At 41.6% G+C, this 12,525-nt stretch overlaps 1 protein-coding gene and 1 long non-coding RNA gene across 7 annotated transcripts in view; one reads left to right on the top strand and one right to left on the bottom strand.

Annotated features, from left to right (window-relative positions):
- The first annotated feature begins 17 nt into the window (after nt 1-17).
- On the top strand, nt 18-8,560 carry LOC130145421 (uncharacterized). Of its 6 annotated transcripts, none has more exons than XR_008820543.1 (4): nt 18-1,598; nt 1,945-2,374; nt 2,631-4,616; nt 7,842-8,560. It is a non-coding gene; the product is annotated as an uncharacterized LOC130145421 (long non-coding RNA). The 6 variants fall into 6 exon arrangements; XR_008820542.1 differs by having other exon boundaries at nt 19-1,598; nt 2,339-2,374; XR_008820544.1 differs by having other exon boundaries at nt 20-2,374; nt 2,631-2,968; nt 4,437-4,616.
- ROCK1 (Rho associated coiled-coil containing protein kinase 1) overlaps nt 5,438-12,525 on the bottom strand; it is a 93,132-nt gene continuing 86,044 nt past the window's right edge. Inside the window, exon 33 of the mRNA XM_056330147.1 lies at nt 5,438-6,977. Coding sequence (XP_056186122.1) covers nt 6,974-6,977 — 4 coding nt within the window. The 3' untranslated portion in view covers nt 5,438-6,973. The remainder of the gene's footprint in view (nt 6,978-12,525) is intronic.

The following is a 12,525-nucleotide window of genomic DNA, read 5'->3' as shown; positions in this document are numbered from 1 at the left end:
AGGGGCGCGCGCGCGCCGTGGGCGGTAACGGCTGCTCGGCGGAGCGGGGCCCGTGGCGGGGGGCGGGCCGGTAGGCGCTGCCCCGCGGCGGGGAGGTGGGGCGCGGCCCCAGCTGCGGGCTGCCCGGGGGAGCGGCCGGTGAGGAGCGTGACGGGACAGCGGGCTGCGGTGCCCGGGGGCGCGTTGCCGGCCGGGGCGCGCGGCTGGGGCGGCGCCTGGTGAGCCCGCTGCCCTGCGCCTGCCGCCCGCGGGGGCCCGGGGCGGGGAGCGGGGGGCGCCACCGCGGAGGGCGAGGTGTCGCCGCGGGGTCGGGGCCGTTACAGCCCATCCGCCGGTTGGCCCGAACGCGGCGACTGCGCGGGGGCGGCGGGGAGTTAAAAGGGAAGGCTGCTGCGGATGAACTGCTTCTGGGCCGTAAGAAAACGGAGAGATCAAACTGTCAACGGAAGAACTTTTCGGGCGAGCAGGGGATGACTGACTCGCCAGCAGGTACTCTAATGCTGGGTGATAGATGACGGACAAGGAGCGCTGAAGGGTGAGTGCGGTGGCAATGGCCAGGAGCCTTCAGGACAATAAAACGTAGTTCTAGAGATACTAAAAACGGCAAACATGGAGGTACGAGTCTCACCTGCTACAAAAGCAGTTTGGGTATGAGGCTGTTAAAGAAGCTCAAACAGTGGTTAAGCATAAAAAGGAAGAGAATGCCAGAAAGAAACATCCCTTCCTCAGACCCCTTTCCTGGCTGCCACCTCTAAAGATGTGACATCGCTGCCGTCCCCAGCTCCTCTGGCAGCTGCAGCTGGAAGAGTTTCTGCTGGACCTGCTTCTGCTGTAGAAGAGATACCCAGAACAAGAAGGATCTTTCCTCTATAAAAGCGCTGCTCACCAAATATTATTTTTAATTCCAAACAGTTGAAGAAGGTTATACACAATGGCTATAAAAATAACCAGGGCTTGAAAGTAAGCCTTAAAATGGAAGGCTTAGAAAATCTAGTGTTTTCGGTTTGTCAAGGAGAAGAAGAATCAATTGATTTTATTGTCCGGTGTGGGCTCCTAGACGCAAAAAGGAAGTTTTGGGAAACAAGGATTACATTTCAGAGCAGCTCCAGTGGGTGGTATGCTGAAAATAAGATGGATCTTGAGTTAAGATGGAGTTTCCAATTACCGAGACTATTTAAATGTTAAAGTTTAGCAGCAAGGGTGACAAATTTACTGTTACTTTGATTTGCTTGAAGTAGCTTTCTAGAAAAGCTTTAATTCAGTTCTAGGGTGAGATCCCGCAGACCATCTATTCAAGTGAGAGGAAATCCCAGCTGTCTGCCCACGAGCCCAAGCGCAGGACATCTCCAGCCTAGCCATTTCTTCTTACTACCAACAGTGACTGTTACAGAGGCCATTTATTTGCGACTCCTGAATGGAAGTTCAGTGCTGTACAGTCTGAAGCTGCACTGAGTACATTCTCCCCTTTAGAATAAGGAGGGCCGGGGCTTGGGCAATCACAGCCCATGCGTTTTCAGGATTTTGGAAAGGCACTGGAGGGTGCTGTGCTGAAAGAGAAGAAATTTGCAGCTGCAGGACAACTTCCCAACCTCCATAAGGTGAGGAACCGCTACCTCCCTTTTCTTTCCCCCAAGATCGTGTAGGCCTTTTCCTGCCATTAACAGCTTTGTGCCATTTTCCTGAAGGAGGGGTTCAATAGGTGCTGGTTTCCTTGAATCCGACACAAACTGACATAAGGAGTGTAGAGACAGTGCAACCTGATGTAGGAATGCGAAGTAGAGATTACCCTGACAATATTAAAATTTTAAAGGATTGGTTGAACATTACTAAATGCGTATTTTTGCTTTGTGAAGACAAGCCCTGAGCGAACCCCAGGCTGGCTCGCGAGGGCACGGGGACAGTGGAACTGCCTGCCCCAAGCTGTGTCTCTGTGGCCTTTCGCAGGGCCACCTGAGCATGGCTGCTTCCCATCCTGAGCTGGCCAGATGGAAGCCAGCTTGCATCCAAAAGCTGGGGGGGTGTCGTCAGCACAATGCTGTGTGCAGGCCAGCAGGCCTGGCAGGATTTATTAACGCTGGAAGACGGGTGAGAGCAAGTCCCGATCTATGAAATCTCCTGTGGCTCAGTTCTGAGGAGCACAAGTAGCCGGTGTACCCTCATGGTACAGGCAGGTGCTGCAGAACCGCAAGAGGCACCGGGAAGCGAGGCAAGCCCCTTTGCAAAGCATGCTTCAGGCACCTCTGGGATACCTTCCATAGAACAAAGGAGGTGGTCTTCGTTTTAAACAATCAGTCTCAGGAATTAAAATATTGCATTTACATTTCTTGTTTCTTGAAAGGGGAAGATGTGTTATCCTCATTCAAGATATTGACAGGTACATTTTATTTTCTGTGGGAAACAATGTTCGTGGGAACCTGTCTGTCTGTCTTAAAGCTTTAAACATTTTAACGTGTGTATTCACAGCACAAGTAGGATCAAATTACATTATTAACACCTGTCTTGCAGATAATTGCCATGTATATTAAACTCAAAATAATCCTAGTTTTAAGTGGTTTAGATGAAATTTTCCACTGTCCTGATACGTTACAGTACTTTACGTATTTAAAGAAAAGTTCTTTTTTGTGATAAAGGTAAGCATTCCACTTCCCTGCACTGCAAACCTTGACAGTCTCCAAAGGAGCACCCAGAAAACGAACAGAAACAAGATACAAGAACAAAATGCTGTTGTGCACAACCTTCCCAGCACCGCGCAGGGCTGAGTGAGGCCCACATGGAAGTCGCTGTGACTGCCCTGTGCAGCAGTGGCTCCTCGAGCCGACTTGGGGGCCCAGGCTATGGCACCGTCCCGGCACTCCCAACCTGAAAGCCACTGCTACGTTTGATCCCTATGTCACAGTAGCTACAGACTGAAGCATGCTGTGTCAATAAGGCGTGACTTCTACATAGAGATGATACAGCAAATTGCGAGGTAAGGAAAAATGTAGCAATCCAGAAGATACTTAAGGTGACACACAATATCCCCCATTTCAGTGTTACCCATGCCACAGCAGCTTTCACACTTTCTCCATTCTGCATCACCACAAACATACATCTGGAGGAAGGAAGAACAACAAAACTCTTATCTGCGTTTTTTATGTTTGTAACTAGTACATAAAAAATTCTCGGTAGAGTTCACCAGCTCAGAGAGAAGCTCAGCTCCTGCTGCTTCCCTCGCTGCATGACTCCTGACTTGCTGCTGGCTACAGCCTTGGTGGTTGCTGCTAAATCCTGCTTGTGGGAGAGGCTGTTTCTTATTACCCAGGCTGTTTTGCTGCAGTTACCTACTCTTATCATTGTCTTTTCCTGTTCCCTTCAGCAGGAATAGGGAGGCTTGAAGAGGGAATGAGAAAGCTGATTTTGACATTCTACCAATGTTAACGAACTTATAACTTAATATAGTAATAGAAAATGGAAAAAAGGCGGAGGCAAATCAAAAACCGATCATGTAAGAATCTAGGCTTCTTGATTTCTCAAAGTGTGTAACACCACAGCTTTACCAATATGAATGAAGCCAGTTGATTTATTCTAGGCCTTCATAGCTTATACATTCATATCCCTTGATGACTTTCTAGACTGTAACAGATGACTGTAAGCAAAATGTTCTTGTAAGAGAAATCATTAGTGACAAGGGTAGAAGTCAAGCAAAACAAGGCAGCAAGGGCCAGAAAAAATGGAGCTGTAGCAAATATAGCAGCACACTGATTTTTTTTTTTCTGGATGGTAAAGCTGATATGCTTGCTAAAAGTTTAATAATAAACTATTTTTTCCCCCTGAAATACCTGTTTGCACAGCTGAAATCATACTTTTCCTAACAGTAGAAACCTTTGGCTGAATTTGTTATTCAAAGTATGTATTCCTGTAGATTGGCACCTTGCTTACAGTAAACAAGCGGCAACATCAGTATACGAGAACACACAAACTGTAATTTGCATGTCTAGACTTCATTATTACAGCATTTTAGTGCAACTTATCCCAGACATACAAGTCAATGTAATTTAACACTTCATTATGTCTGCTGCTGCTTTCCCAAGCAAAATCAGCATTTAAAAATAATTGCAGAATTTCAGCATTGCTAAAAAGCTATGGAAACTATAGTATGTACCAAGCTCTAGAGCAGGGGTCCTCACACTTTTTAACCAGGGGGCCAGCGCGCGGATGCAGTGTCAGGCAGCCATCTGCGGCTGCTTGGTTTCCCCCCCAACCCCCGGCGGGGGGTGGGGTGGGTGGGGGGAGTCTCTAAATACCGGGGGCCGGATTGAGGACCCTGGGGGGCCGTATCTGGCCTGCGGGCTGTAGTTTGAGGACCCCTGCTGTAGAGCAAACCCATTTCTTCCTCAGTCTTTCCCTCTTCCCGCTAGTTGTTATCTATTTATAACGGGTTTTATGCTATTTTTCAGATTCATAAAATACGGCATTACAAGACGCTACTTTTTTTTGATTAAGAAATTATTCAAGCAAGAGTTTGTGAGCCTATAGAGGTAGCCAGTCACACATAAAGGAAAGCAGAAAAGCAATCAAAAACCTAATCTGCATCTGGAGAATGGCCTTTTCTATTGCTCCAAATTTTCTATAATAATGTATGTATTTAAGTAATATAAGTTTAATCATTTTACTGTATTATTTCCCCTTTGGATGTGTGATAGGAAATTAAAGCAGGTCATAATTATCCCTTGTATTGCTTGGCAAGCTAACACTCAATGTGACTGGCAATCCAGCAGGTAGTCTTCAGTGCTCCAGCCACAGCTTTGGAATTGCTGACATTTCTGATACAGCAAGCTCAACAGAGAGGAACTTTCTGAAATTACCACATCACATGCTTCAATTTATCTATACTTCCCAGCTCTGTGACCTTCAAAGGACATAAAATCATTCACATGTAATTTGTCCTTACTACTCCATTGTTCTACAAGCCTTGGTAGATTACCCAGGGAGATTTATGGACAGCTGGCTTCATGGGTTGCATAGGCTGTTCCAGAAAAAAACCCAAACAAAACCCAACTAAAACCAACTCCAGAAACACCAACAAACCCCCCCCCCCAAAACTCCCACCAACAAAAATACCCCACAGTTTTTCTTCTGAACAGGATCCCCGCCCCCAAATAAGCAGGATTTCTGAAGCTCCAAATCTCCTGCATCATGAAGGATGAAGCCATCACAAGGCAAGCTCAGGGTGGAGGTTGAACAATAAATACAAATTAGGCTCCTACAGTAGGCCACGAGAATAAGGGAATAAAAAAAATATTTAATATGGTATTTACTTATTTGTGTAGAATAGAAAAAATATATTTCAGTCCCCTAGGTGTTATGTTGCAAATGCATCTTGTACTAGGAAGCTGTTGCAATGTCTAGATGCTTAGAAAGATGTAGAAGCTGCAGTCAGGAGAAAACACCATGCCAGTCATTTTCAAAAGGGTCTTTCCATAAATTACTTTATTTCTCATTAAATGAGCACAGAGTCATTACCATATTAATAACAGATATGTTTATTATTACATATCCATCAGTGCGGCTTTCAATACCACTTGAAACATGCAAATCGTCCTATGGACGAATCAGTTTTCCAGTGCTTCTTATTTAATACACAACTGCAAAGCCATTATAAATTACTGAGGAGGTATTTGGTTAAGAAATAAAATAAAATAAAACCATACTGCCCATACTATGAATGTATTCCTGCTACAAAGCAAGAGTCTGACAGCATTTACTGAAATTCCTGAATTACCCAGAGCTTTTGCGTTATATGCTTGCTTTTTTTTCTCTTTTTTTGCATTGCCTACACATCTCTTGGCTTATGAACTAGAATCAGTCTTTCTTTGTAAGAGGAATTCTCATTCAAAGATTGTACTTAATTTAGAAAATGCATCTAGCATCTATAATACTTAAACCAATTAAAATACAGTGAAAACCACTGGTATGCAATAGTTTTTTAGAGTTTTCCTTTGTTTAGTTTTAGATTTCTACATTTATCGACATGGCAATAATACAATTTCTCAAATTAAGGCACTAAAAGGACAACGTAAAACCCAGTAAAAGTGTTCTAAGAATAATTTACAGTTCAAACAGTGCATATATTTCTTAAATGTTTGTTAACTTAATGTACGGTATCACTTAAAATTGTAAGGCAATACATTATACAGTTATAGAAATGATGTACCCCAAAATATGCTTCCAAACTCGGTGGTTCTCTTTACTGTTAGTTTCTAATGCCTCTAATAGTAAATTAATTCAGTATGGCTTGGCAAAAATGCATAGATTAAAGGCAATTAACTTGTTTTCCCCCCTTTACAAACCTGCTGAATCAGTATTTTGTAAAGCATAATGCAAAATATTTAACACTTTGATCCATTCCATAGTGGGTGGTTAGCATAAAGGCTGTTAAGAACTCTGCAGTGAAGGCACTGAAGTTCAAGTGATAAGGCTTCATTTTTAAGCTAGTTCTGCAGTCTTCAAGAGCACAACTTGGAGTTTTGAAAGCAATTACAGTCCTTCTCGCTGAGAAACCTTCCTCCTCTACTCCATTTCATATGCTCATCTTGACATAAATATCCCCTTCACAGGGTCAACAGTCCTTTTCTTTCACCGATATGAAGAAAGTTGGCTGCATTTCATTGTGATTGACAGGCTTTTTTTAAAAAAAATCCAAAAAGGCAGCACCTTTTTTTTTTTATACACCTAGCTAAGCTTTATTTGCTTTAACTTGCATTACATAGTAATAATTAATCTAATCTACCTTTAGGCAAACCCGCAATTAAACACCCTCAGCGTGCTTTTGTGCCAAAGCAAGGAGGAGACAGTAATAGCAATTTTAACCCTGAAGCCTGTGATAGTTATGTTGAAAGGAACAACAGCCCGTCTGCACTGCTCTGTGTGGTTAAAAAAAGCCCTGTTTCTCAGACTGCATCCCATGAGATTCCATTAAGCACTGTACATGTGGTTAGCTGGAACAAAGAAGAAAACAAACAATTAATAACAAATATAAAAATTAGCTTCATAACACTAGTGAAGATATTTTTTTCAATTGACATGGTACAATACTAAGATCATACCTACCCAATCTTCCACAAACTGTTCTTAATTTCAAACATTCAATGAACATAGAGATTGGGCAGATGATAATACTACTGCAGCTTTACAAGTAAATGATTAAGACTAAACAACCATGGGTGTACTCACGGCAAATACAAGGTGACACTCTCACTTGCAGCACAAGAAAAGGCTCTCTATAGGGCTAAGAGCACACACATGCAGTTGCCAGAGCTCATCTGATGCACAGCAGTTAATGCACATGCATTAACTTGATCAGGTGCCCAAGTCCAAATATATTAGAACACCTCAACTGTGCTGACCGAACGTGTATAAATTAGCATACTATAAACTATGAAGTGTAGTTTCGGATCTAGAAGCAGTACTGCAAATGCTAGCACGTTCATCATGAAGTTCTGATTCAGATTTACTATGGTAAGTTACTGAAACGAGGAATAGAACTCCAGATGAACTTATACGCGAAGCTCCTTTTAATGGGTCTGATACACCTCCACATGAAGTCAATAGTGCTGCCTATCAACTTCAAAGAAAGGTAGATCAGATGCTAAATGAATGTACTAAAATGTCTTAAAGCATGTGTTAAAAGTCTGTATCCATTCGACAAAATAGTTAATGCCTGCTTACATGGTAGGACTCCACCACTGAGATCAAGTGCTGCTATACTTGTCTGACAAGAGAACAATGTTCAGATACTTAGTAAAAGCTAAACACGTATACCCAGTAAAAATCATCACTGTTTCTCTTACTCCCACGTCTAGATAAAAAGGTCAGGATGAGAACTGCAGGGCGCAGTGTCTTGAGTTCAGAGAAGCTGATGTAACAACTCGCTGCCTCCTGAAAGGAAAAGGGTCTGCTGTTCCTCCACTTTATCTTCCTGACGCCAAGGGAGCCCCCTCCTGCTTACCTGCCCTCAGCTTTGGCCATCACTGTACTTCTTAGCAGGCTGATCCACTCGCTAGCTCAGCAAAGCAGTTCTACATTTTTTTTGACAGTCAGGAAACTGAACTGTGGACCTTCATGGGAGGGTCCAAAATGGATCACTTCAAGCACTTACCCAGGATCTAATGACAGAAGCACATAGAAGGAAGACAGAGGGAAAATGCTCCTCCTTATGTAGCAACAGGCTGTCAGATTAGCTCAGCTACTGTGCAATTGCCAGTTAAGTGTTGAGTATGTAAGTTCCATTGTAAATTTGTTTCATACTCTTAAATTTAAGCACCTGGTACGTCAGAAGTGAATTTTCCTGAAACAAATCCGATGCCTCTTCTTTCTAAACATACAGCATGGAATATATAGTGGTACTGGGACACAGGCTGACTACTACATTGCAGCAGTAATTGTCTAGCTTGTGGACACTACTAACATAGAAATTTGTTCAAGAAAATCAGAAAAATATCCGCAGTAGAATAGCCTGAAAGACAAGTTCCTATCTGACCTTTTTCTAATGCTTATTTGCTGAGCGTAACTCTTGATTCTCTTCATTATTCACTTGCATTGCTGTGCAGGTGCCACGCAAGCCCCACTACATTCCAGTCAAGCCAGTGGCAGCTGTCTGATGGGGACGGAGCATGCCACAAAGCCACCCAAGCAGCTCCTCAAGCATCAGTGAGGTGTGGGGGCTCCCCACCTGCTTCCTGCACACGTCTCCATGCAGCATGACAGGCCGGCAGCACACACATACCTAGCACTCCTGCTGGTCAAGTACTGTGCCTCTCTAAATGGCTTATGCTTAATATGCTTCTTCCTCCACACTCAGTGCCTACAATATACAGCATTAAAACAGAATTTGCTGTAAATTAATTATATGTTCTAAGAAGCTATGTCAGTATTAAATGTCATTAAGAAGCAAGAATTCTAAGGTCAAATATCAATTATGTCATCAAACTCACTGATGGATTTGGGCTTAAGTCTTGAAGAACACTATTAATATTAACGATTTACATCACAGTCTGTTAGAAAAATTCAAGAAGCTAAAGAGATAAGATACCACGCAGGTATTAAGTTCTGAATTGCCAGAAAACTTAAAAGAGCTTTATACCTTCCCAAGAACTTGGAAGATCCCAGTGGGTGATGGAGAAAGGTGTGAACAGAGGCTGTACACTAGGACAGATGGAGAAAATGCAAAGCTGCAGTATTCTGAACAGCTGATCCAACCTGATACTTCACTATGCAAGATGACCACCTTCACCTTTCCTCCTTCCATTCCTGAGAGAGATCTGGTGCTTCCTGGACTCTTCCATGAACCATTGCAACTTCCCAACCCAACAGGAAACCATATGCTTTTATTCTGGGGGGTTAGGGTTGGGGTCTTTTTGTTGCTATGCTTTGGGTTTTTTGGCTTTTATTTAGTGAAAACATTCCTGGATTAATTCTCTGCTAGAAAATAGCTTCGTTTACTGTGGTAATCTGTGAAGCATGAGCTGACACAAGGTAAAACACAGGAATGTGCAGCTCTTCTCCTGGTGCTGGTGAGCTGTTAGGCTCATTGGTTCTCATTAGGATCTCCAGAATCCTAAAAGAGCTTTAAAAGATGGTGTTTCTCATTTTTAAAAAAAGTTCCCATTCACAACTTGCATAATTCTATGATTCTCTTAACACTCTCACACTACAAATGCCAATAGGATAAACAGCAGAAATTGTCTGAGTAACCAGTCTCCCCAAACAGACCCATTCCTTTAAGAGCTACTGTAAATTTTCAAATGTGTAAATCTCTTCACGCTAAAAGAGACTAGCTGCAAACTTGTTCTTGCTAAAGGCAACCCCAAACCAGCACTCCTATTAAGACAGAGTGAAAAAAACCGAATTTATTTAAGAAAATGGATTTGCTCCCATAAAAGACTATGGATGAAAACTCCTGCACTTTTTCAATTAGCTCTAAAATGCCTGGAAAAAAAATAAGATCCTGAAATGAAAAACCTGAGAAATTACACAGTTATGCTGAAGAAAAAAATCTGTTGAAAAGCTAACAGCTATAAGACATCTGAATACCAGCGCTGTTTTGCCTATAGTAGGTTTTTAACCTCAACCTCCGCTTCTTTTTTCTTTGTGTGCACACACGCAAATTCCCTCTTCACACCCTACATGAGGTATATTACAGCAAATGAAGTATAGCTCATCTGAAGACTCTCCAAAAATTGGAAACAAACATTGCAAGAGAACTTAAAAAAAATCTGGTTGTTACAGCTACCTGAGGACCTTGCAAGGACAAATGGAAAGGAAAGCATAGTCCAAATACAATTTGAACAGTCTTTTGGAAAATAAAGTCTACAACTCTAAATATCTAAATGTGAAACAAGGAAGTATGCGCTACCTTTACAAGGTGAACTCTACATAGGTAACGTTTGGCAAGGGGGAGGGGAAGAACCTCTATACTTGATAACAGAGGATGATTTCTAAAATGTACAATCAGGAATATGCTCTTCCAAGCATTGTTTTAGATTATTTCAATTAATACAGCTCAAAGACACATGTAAATGGTGTATTAAAATAGTTCTTTCCTACCCTGTTGGCTGCTTGGTTGGTTTTACTTTTTTTTTTTTTTTTTTTTTTTAAACTGTCCAAGAATGCTATCTCATCAAAAGATTCTCATTTTTTTTGGAAATCTTTTCTTGTTATGTGGAAAGGAACAATTTTTTTTTGTCATCTTTTTTTGGAAAGCAATGTTGACTAGCATTATTTGTGTCACATTTTTAAAACTCTTTTAAAACTGTATTAATGAATTTTACATTATCAGTTGTTTATTTGTTGGGATTTTTCTTCCAGAATTTATGGTGGGATGACCATTCAGTATCAAAATCATTCCACCTAATCCTTTTAAGTATCAACATGATCTGCTTTTTCTTTCAGTCTTAGGTGGTCCAAGACTGACAGAAAAAAATTACCAATCAGTAACAGAGCTCTAACCAGTTCAAAGTACTTCTATTATCTTTATCTGCCTGTTTAAAAGGACTGCCTTTAATAACTAGTTTCTAGAATCCAGGTTATTGTTCAAGTAAATGTATCACATAATACATAGGAGCACTTCATATTTTTATCAACAGAAGTACTTCTTCAACAGCCCTATGATAAATAAAGATGATGTTAAACAACAGCTATTAATGATGCCTATTTTAAAATTAGCAGGTGTAATTTATATCCAGAAGTCTTAAAAGATCTAGCTAAAGCCTATGGAGGCGTCTAACAATTTTCAGTCAATCTTGGAAAATTGAGGACTGAAGGAAAAATAGGTTTGGAAACACTACAAAGCTTTATAAAAGCTTTTGGAAGTTGGGAGAAATTGACATTTTGTAGACAAGACAAACAGCTCCCTTGTATAAGTACACACCACCCAAGTACATAACAAACATGACTGAACCCCCCTGAAATTAGCAATTACTGATTTGTCTTTATCTGGTACAACACTGAAGATGCTACCATTTAGTAAGCAAACTCTGGTTTTACAGTCAGTCTTCATAACTCAGGTTTATCACTGTCCTTTTACACCGTACTCACCCTTGTTTTCAATAGGTTTTTACAGTGAAGTCTGTAAGCAAAAATTGCCCACTTCCCAGGAAATCTCCCCACAAATCAGAAGTGTTCCTGTGTTTCACTACTTTGGCTTGCTTAAACAGCAGTGTTGAAAAATGTAAAAAAGCTTCATGATTCAGTTATGTCCAGCCATTTGAACTGTAACTGGCAAACTGAGACTTTGTTCAGTGTTTGTGGATATGGCTTCTCCCCCAGGTAGCCTAGCACAGCTATGTGTTTTTAACTGCTTGTCACAGATGCTTTCTATGCCCTTCTCCTCATGCTGTTGCATTGATTATTATCTCTATCACAATACTGCCCACAACATCACTGTTTCTTATATTGACAGCTAAGTATTTGAGGCCTAAAGTTATCTTCCTGGATGAGATTATCTTGAAGGCCTTCACTGAAAATATCTTGAATCTATTAATTATAGTTACTTATGGGGACAAGAAAATCGGGCACCAAAGATTTGTCCCCTGCTTACCTCTGCAGGAGGATGTTTCATGATATACCCAGTGTCTCTTTACACGCAGAAGTTTGCTTTTATTGCGCTTCATGCAAGTAAGTTTTGCAGGATATTTTTTTTGGCAGCCCGCCCAACCTAGGAAGACTCTCCCTACTGAGACACTGAATGGAGTTACTACTTAAGGTGCCTCACATCAAAAGAAAAGGCCTAAAAACAGACCGAGATCCTGTAAGTTTCTCATTTCAATCCCATTTGCAGAAGACTTCTAGCTTACAGAATCTCTATGAGGCAATCCATGAATGATTGTGTGGATCATCTTTACAGTTAAATGCCACTGCTAATCTATCTACTGATGCCTGTCTTTAAACAGGCAAAAATGCAACCAGCTCCCTCACATGCATTGGGAGGCCAGGCACTGCCATCTCTATGGTACCTTTCCAAACCCAAGGAACAGAGAAATTTACCAC

Source organism: Falco biarmicus, chromosome 3 (genome assembly GCF_023638135.1).
Source record: "Falco biarmicus isolate bFalBia1 chromosome 3, bFalBia1.pri, whole genome shotgun sequence".
NCBI lineage: Eukaryota > Metazoa > Chordata > Aves > Falconiformes > Falconidae > Falco > Falco biarmicus.
This window is presented reverse-complemented; position numbering and strand designations above follow the sequence as displayed.